The sequence below is a fragment of the Akebia trifoliata genome, chromosome 16 (genome assembly GCF_017979445.1).
Source record: "Akebia trifoliata isolate Shusen 1 chromosome 16, ASM1797944v1, whole genome shotgun sequence".
Classification (NCBI taxonomy): domain Eukaryota; kingdom Viridiplantae; phylum Streptophyta; class Magnoliopsida; order Ranunculales; family Lardizabalaceae; genus Akebia; species Akebia trifoliata.
Window position 1 is genome coordinate 16,818,981 of NC_141390.1, and position 8,934 is coordinate 16,827,914.

The 8,934-nt window shown below is 33.1% G+C and overlaps 1 protein-coding gene across 1 annotated transcript; it reads left to right on the forward strand.

The window, feature by feature from the left end:
• The first annotated feature begins 3,767 nt into the window (after positions 1 to 3,767).
• LOC147382662 (L10-interacting MYB domain-containing protein-like) lies at positions 3,768 to 5,291 on the forward strand. Its single transcript, XM_086427211.1, has 2 exons — positions 3,768 to 4,572; positions 4,656 to 5,291. The coding sequence occupies exons 1-2, from the start codon at positions 4,207 to 4,209 to the stop codon at positions 5,289 to 5,291; spliced, it is 1,002 nt and encodes a 333-aa protein (XP_086283337.1). The 5' UTR covers positions 3,768 to 4,206.
• Positions 5,292 to 8,934: the final 3,643 nt, after the last annotated feature.

Below are 8,934 nucleotides of genomic sequence, written 5' to 3' on the forward strand. Positions count from 1 at the left end.
TCTTACTAAATTACCCTTAAATTTATCTAGAATAAATTTAGTCCATGTCATAAAAAGCTATTTTAATATACAAGACCAATTTAGGTGCAGGGCCCATTTCTAACTTTTAAGGACCCTTTCTATATTTTTTAAAGAATAAAAGGGTTATTTGTACTTTTGAAGGAAATTAGGGACAATATAAATTTTTTATTTCTACAACATTAGCAAATAATGTGTGACATCCGGAGATAAATAAGATACCTACAAAAAAACGAAAAAAATAGGAATACACAATCACTAGTCAAAAAATAAGGAGCAAAGAGAATTCTGATATTGTTGGCTACATTCCTACCAAAAAGTTTAATTCACTTTTGTTAGGTACTTACCGACTTCTACATTTCTATTTCAATATTTAAATGCAAAAAATAATTCGTAACATTTCATGTTGTCATACTAAACCAATTTTCACATAAATCCCATGTTAAATTTGTTTCCGTATACGCCTACCAAATAAATGCCGAGGATTCAATAAAGACATACCAAACAAACTAGAAATAAAAAAAAAAAAATTTGGTGCAAATGATATTGATAAAATCAAGTTTTTTATTTTTTTACATTATTTATTTACAAAATAATAAAATAATTAAAAAAAAAAACAGTGAAAAAAATAAAAGAATGATAAAAAAAATCACCTCCATTCATCAAACACTTAATTTATACCAAATTATAGCAAATATCGATTTATACCAAATTATACCAAAGAATGTATTTCCAATATTTATTTACAAATAATTAAATAATTAAATAATTAAAAAAGAACCGATGAAAAAAAAACTCACCTCCATCCATCAAACACTTAATTTATACCAAATTATAGCAAATATTGATTTTCTGAGAATAATAGACCCCCCCCCCAAATTATAGCAAATATTGATTTTCTGAGAATAATAGACCCCCCCCCCCACCCACATACATGGATATTTGAAGTTTTGTTGGATTTTTACGTAGGGTTTAGCAACCTTCAAATTGGTAAGAGGGAAAGGTGGGTGTACAGAGTAAATTACTAAAGGGTAGTATCGTAATTATATATTTAACTCATCTCCATCTAGCATACACTTAGGGCGTGCTTGATAGCGCTTCTAAACTCAGCTTTTGATGCGTTTGCGTCAAAAAGCAAATTTTGACTCGCTGCAACGTGCTTGATACCGCTTCTAATATTTGCGTTTCGAAATTTGAAACGCAAATTGCTATCGTTGACCGCAGTTTTGAAAAGCAAATAATAGCAGCTTCGCACAGCTGAGTTGAAAAGCGGGGAAGTGAAAAGACGAAAATGACCTTCGTCTTTTATCAAATTTTCAGCCACTGTCCGCGATAAAACAAAAACAGACAGCAGCCCTTCGTCCATTCTCTCTCGCTCTCTCTCTGTCTCTCATCGATTTCAACAGCACCGACGATCTACTTGACGACGGCGATCAATTTCCGATCCTAACCCATCGACAAAGACAACGTTGTCTTGTTAAACCGAAACCCATCGATTAACAGTAAAGGATTCGAAACCCCTTTTTAAACCTAAAATCGGTGAAGACAGTGACGCCGATCGACGCCATTGACAACTCCGAGTCCGATCGACGCCATTGACGACGACGAATCGAAGTCTAAGCGAACTCAAACTCTCCGTTTGCCTATTTTCCGATCGACGCCTTTCGGTTCCTTCTCACAGCAGCTTCGAACACGATCTGTGAGCTCTCTCTCTCTCTCTCTCTCTCTCTCCCCTCTCTCATCGATTTGGATCTTTGAAGAAATTGCAACTTGAAGATCGATTAACAGAACTTTTTCTTGTTAGATTTTTAGATCTGTTACTGTTTTTCTTATTAGATTTTTATTTAAAAAAAATAAATATTTACCATTGATCGAATCAGAAATTATTGCATTATTTTTGTTGCTTATTTTTATTCACCATTGATAGGGTCAGAATTATTTTGCCCACCCTCAGTTTTCTTGGATTGCCTCGTCACCTTAAAATGTGTGGAATGCTATTTGGTGCGAACAAGATAAGAATTAAGATCAAAGAATTAGTGGTTTTCTTGGATGAATTCTTCACAAATTAAAAACCATCACAGAGTTCTTCTCTGCAACACTACCTGCACTATCAAAAAATTATCCACTTTGACTTACTCTACTTCTTCAATCCTTCCTCCATCATTCCATTAATGTTTTGATTTTTGTGCGCTATATAAATTCTCCTTAATATGGCGCACGTTAGCATGTATTTTTAGGCTCAATTCAGGATAATAATAGCAAAACTACTAGTGTTGCTGTCACGGCCTGAAATCTTCTTATTGGTTCTGAACAAAATTCACAGCTTAGAACTTCACTTGAACTCGGAGAAAACAAAGGTTCAGACACAGGTACACTAATAATAAAAAAAACTCAGTTATGAAAGAGACCCTTAAGCTAAGAAATGATTGTTTATGTTTGTAAATGTTTTATTTTGTTAGGGTTGGAGCACTTTTTTGTTACTCAGTTTATCTCCATTTTCCTAATAGTTACAAAATATTGGTTATCTGGGTTTGTCTGATTTTATTTTTCCCAGATGCTTTTTTGCTGTTTTAATTTTGTTATTGTTTTCTTGGAAATAGTTTCTTTTTTTTTATTAGAGATTCTGATTTGGAAGGTTTCAGAGTTTAGTATGACAGCCAATAATATTTGTTTCACCATAACTTTAATCTCTGGATAGGCTAAAGAAACCTTGCCTATAGTTAAAGTTTATTTTATTTGTTTGATCCACAACTCATCGTTAAAGCTTGTTATTCGATGGCTAATGTCTAGGGGCATCCATGGCCAACGCTTGACCAAAATGACATTGATTGGGCTGATTTTAGCTTTGTTTCTGGTCTTTGAATTTTTATAGGGAACATGCTCCGTAAAAAAATCTGTGTTACTCCCTCCATCTCAGCTGTACATTCGTTTTCATGTTTGAAAGTTCTTTTTTTTTAATAATCTATCATCTTTGTAGAATTTATCATATACAGGCAGAGTGGATAGGTCCTACTATATTCCTTTTAGATATAGGTGTTCTATGCTTGTATAATTTGCATAGGAAAAATATTTCTTTTTTATTTTATTTTCGCAGTTATTTTTTTAAGGTACTAGGTTTATATTTATAATTTCCAGCTATTTATCCAAATTATAGCTTAAGGGGGTTCACTTTATTTATGAAATTTTCTTAGTTGTTCCTTGCATGCTTCTCAAACTTGTGACAATGCATTGCTCCCAACACGTTTGATATTGATGGGTGGAGCTGCTATTCTTGAATGTTTTGCTTACCCTTTTTGTAATGATATTTCAACTACTGTTTGACATGGAGAATATTTTAGAAACATTTGCAAAATCAAATCATTTTAAGACATTCACACATTTGGGATGGAAAAATTCAATTGCAACTTTTGTTTTTCCTATTCTCTGATAAATTTTATTTTACTTAAAATAGCTGAATGTTTATTATTAATTTTTTATTTTCTCATTGTGTATGTGTCTGGGGTTGTGTTGGACGACACATGTTTTGTTAATCAGCCCACAACACATGTATCTGTTTTCATGTACGTAACATATAATTTGAAATACGTATTGAGTTGAAATTTTGTGTGTTTTAAACCAGTTGAATGTATAGTCGATTGCATTCAATGGTAAGTCTGGGGTGATTGTTGTCATAATTGGTATGTTCTCTCCTTATGTCAAACTGTGCTATAGAAAAAACTAGTTCATTTCATCTTTAGGGCTGACGTTGTAGGCATTAAAGCCTGAACTAATAGGATTTTCAGTTTTTCACGAATGAATTATTTGTGATATAATGAAGACTCGATCAATTAACTCATTATTCCCATATCCCAAAATGTGAATCTCCAACACACTACCTACCCAAATAGTATACAATGGTTCAAAAATTTATATATGTTTTTCTTTAACTTACACACACACACACAACAATTACTGTACGTTGTACAGTCAAAGATCGAGAACACAGGGCTCCCTCACCGTGGGACTGAGAACTGTGCGTTCTTCCGGCTATCTATATGGTAACCTGACATTGCCTCCTGGTTTCTCTCTTTGATTATACACTGTGCAAAAGTTAATATATATTTTTTTCTTTAACTTACACACGCACACACACACAACAATTATTGTTCAACCAATGAATCATGTTATATTATTGAAATAGAATATGACATGTGCCATTCTATGCGCTACTCTTGTTATTACCATTGGCAGATGGAAGATAACAATTCAAAGAGTGGGAAAGCAGATTGGACACCCAAACAACATGAAGTTTGGGTCGAGATCTGTTATGACTTAGTTAAGAAGGGGAGGAGACCGCATAAAGTACTTGACAAGACCGGTTATGATTTCTTGGTTAAGGAGTTTAACAAAAGAACAAATGTTTTTTACGATAGAGGGCAAATGAAGAACAAATGGGATAGACAAAAAGGCATTTGGGGACGTTGGAATAAGGTTTGCACGAATACAGGCGTCTCTTATGATATTGAGACTGGCATATTAGATGCAAGTGATGAGTGGTGGGATGGGTGGTTGGAGGTATTTTTTTTTGATAATTTGACCTTTTATTTATTTTAAGATTTTTGTTTCTTTATGTAACATAGGGTTTATATTTTTTATAGCATCATCCAAAAGATGTAATATTCCGAAAGGAACCTCTGAAGTTTGCGAAACAATTGGATTTCATTTTTGGAGGTACATATGCCACTGGTAGCCGCATGTGGTCACCTGCATCTGGTACAATGCCATCTGCATCAACACCTCAGAATGAGAATCTTGATGCGGATGATGTAGATGTTATGGCAACCCAACCTCCAGAGTCTGACACACCTTTCGACTTGACTCCTGATGCTGATAATGAGTTTGAGGATGATGCTAGTCATACTGTACCCCTACCCACATACCCTGCTCGACGTAGAAGTGGTGATCATCTACCACCTCATGGTCGTAGGCAGAAGAAGACTACTGCAATGCAAATTGGCCAATCATTGGAAAAGCTTGCAGATGCAGTTCATGTTCAGACATATGCTGCTACCAATCCCACTAATATTAAGAATGGCAGTATTCAAGAGTCGGTGTCTCTCTTAGATGAACTACCAGATTTAACCCCCAAGAGTGATCTTTATCGTTTTGCATTGAAGATGTTTGGCAAGAACAAACAATTCAGAGAAATATTTTGTGCGTTACGATCAGCAGAGGTTCGTCTTGGGTGGCTGGAGGATGAGATGTCTGATTTTATGACTGGAAAAAATGTTTAGACATGTTTATATGTTACTTTAATATTTTATGTGGGTTTTATGATGCACTTATAAGGTGCAATATACATTGGTTACTTTTTGGATGTGTTATGGTGTAATATACTATGAAGTTTGGTCAATATATTTTTTGTTGATGGATATTTGATATTTTATTTGTTATTGGATGGATATTGTGATTAATATTTTTGGTTAGATGGATATATAAGACTAATATGGATTTATAAGCAGGTCATATGGATTCAGATGATACAATTGATACCACGATTACCATCGATTCAGATGATACGACTGATACCATCGATTCAAATGGTGATACCACCAATACTGTTGAGTCAAGAGGTTTACGTATGGCCACTACAGGAGGCGTCTTAGGTTCATTATTTTATTGCGATAATTTCTTATATAGGGAGCCACATAGTAATAGTCAGTTAAAGGGGATTGACTTTGTGCGGGAAACACTAGATGATAATCGTGCGACGTGTCATACACTATTTAGAATGGAGCGACACGTATTTCTAAATCTATGTAGTATTTTGAAAGATCAAGGTCTATTGGAGATGGGACGTTACGTTACTATTCAAGAACAACTAGCGATGTTCTTATTGGTAATAGGACATAATCAAGGTCAAAGATTAATTGCAAATCATTTCGATCACTCACCTCAAACAGTTAGCAAGTATTTCAACAAAGTTCTTTTGGCTATTGTGAACTTGTCAATGTCCTTAATTGTGCCTCCCGACCTCAATGAAGTCTCTTCGCACATCCGTAACAATCCTCGTTTTTGGCCATATTTTAAGGTAATTATATATATATATATATATATATATATATATATATTTGAAAAATATTTGTTTTATTAATGTTTATATATTAATATACCTTAAAAATATGTAGGATTGTATTGGAGCGATAGACGGGACGCATGTTAGTGCATTTGTACCAATTGCAGAACAAATACGATATCGAGGACATAAGGGACTCACACAAAATGTAATGGCAACATGTTCGTTTGACATGTTGTTCACTCATGTGGTGGTTGGTTGGGAAGGGTCGGCTAATGATTCACGTGTCTTCCTTGAGACAGTGAATACTCCCAGTTTAAATTTTCCATATCCTCCACCAGGTATATATTTAAAAGTTTGTCAATTATATCTGTTTATATTCAATCCTAGAAATTATTGATTTTTGTTTGTATATTAGGTAAATACTATTTGGTAGACGCTGGGTACCCACTCATGGATGGTTTTCTCGCGCCTTATCGAGGTGTTCGATACCATCTACAAGACTATAGAAGATCACGGGCAAATGGTCGAAATGAGCTATTCAATCATTTACATTCATCACTTCGGAACGTGATCGAACGAACTTTTGGGGTTTTGAAAGTAAAATGGCCAATTTTGAAGTTGATGCGTTCATATAATTTGGACAAACAACGAAACATTGTTGTTGCTTGTATGGCATTGCATAATTTTATCAGAAAACAAGCGATTGTCGATGAAGAATTTGCTCTATTCGAGGAAGAAGGATCTACGAGAGTGGAAGAAAGATCTACGGGAGTGGAAGAAGAAGGTATCGCTAATCAAGAGTATCCAGTTCCCACATTAGTAGGTCGTCAGAGTCAACAAATAATGAAAATACATAGGGATTTAATAGCTGATGCCATTTTTACTGGCAATCATTGATACATTTTCAATGTATTCTATTTTTTTATTTCGTATTGTAATTATAAATACTATTAAACGATGTTGGAATAAAGATTATACTGTTTTTAAGTATATTTCGAAGATTCTATGCTTATTTATTTATTGTCTTTGTGTATGATGAATAGCATTGATGGCAAACTATACGTATCCACCATGTTGTTCATGTGGTCGAGTGATGACATTAGTCACAGCTAAAACAAAAGAAAATTATGGGAGGATGTTTTATAGGTGTCCATCTTGGCAGGTAATATGATATTGATATTAATGTTGGGTGCATATTTATATTTGGTGACATTGATATTAATTTATGTGTTATTTTACTTTATAGAGACATGCAGGGTCTTTTCTGTGGGTAGATGAAGTTGACATTATCAATGATAATGTTCCTCAAGATAAAGTAACGGAGTCAAATAAGAAGAATGAAAAATATCTTTTGTATGCATTTGTTGGATGTATATTTTTCATGTTTTTATTTATTTCAGTTTTACTTATTATATTAACTATGGTTATTATGTTTCAATGATGTCAGAATGTATATTAGATGTTATGTGGATGTGTTATGTATATACGATGTAATGTGGATGTGTTATGTACAATGTGAATTTTGGATTGCATATTATGCAGGTATTTTGTTTATCAGGAAAATTTCATATGTCCATTTTTAAGAGGAGATGCTGCCGAAATTTCTATAGAATTATAAATTTTTTTGTAAATTTTTATAGACATTTTAAAATTAAAATAATTATTATTTTAATTTTTATATAATTGTATTATATTTATATATATTTAGTGTAATTATATAATTATAGGAGTATTCTGGTAATTTTTAATGTATTCTGGGTGCATTATCAACATTAAGGGTATTTTGGTCATTTTACCCTAATACAGCAAATTCTTGAAGCTGTATCAAGCAGTAATTTCCAGATTCTGACAGCAGATTCTGACAGCACAGCACTTTTAGAAAGCTCTATCAAGCAAGCTTTTCAGTGTTTCAGATTCTGACAGCAGATTCTAGCAGCAGATTCTGACAGCAGATTCTGACAGCAAAAGCTGACAGCTGAATCAATCAGGCCCTTAATTTATACCCCTCCCAACCACTCATATACACAAATGAATCCCCCACAAACAGATTTGAACTTTTATAGGATTTTTGGGTCGGATTTATCATGCTTCAAATTCGTAAGAGAGGAAGGTGAGTAAGGAGGTGGGTGAACTGAGTAAATTACTAAAGGGTAGTATCATAGTTACATATTTAACTCACTTCCATTTATCATACACTTAATTTATACTCCTACAACATTAGCAAATAATGTGTGACATCCGGAGATAAATAAGATATCTACAAAAAAACGAAAAAAATAGGAATACATAATCACTAGTCAAAAAATAAGGAGCAAAGAGAATTCTAATATTGTTGACTACATTCCTACCAAAAAGTTTAATTCACTTTTGTTAGGTACTTACCGACTTCTACATTGCTATTTCAATATTTAAATGCCAAAAATAATTCGTAACATTTCATGTTGTCATATTAAACCAATTTTCACATAAATCCCATGTTAAATTTATTTCCGTATACGCCTACCAAATAAATGCCGAGGATTCAGTAAAGACATACCAAACAAACTAGAAATTTTGGAAATTTTTTTTGGTGCAAATGATATTTTGATAAAATCAAAGTTTTTTAATTTTTTGACATTATTTATTTACAAAATAATAAAATAATTAAAAAAAAAAACAGTGAAAAAAATAAAAGCATGATAAAAAAAAATCACCTTCATTCATCAAACACTTAATTTATACCAAATTATAGCAAATATCGATTTATACCAAATTATACCAACAATGTTTATTTACAAAATAATAAAACAATTAAAACGCAATTTCATAATGCAGGTTTTACCAAACGGTGATTTCCGATTGAAATACAGCTTTTCACC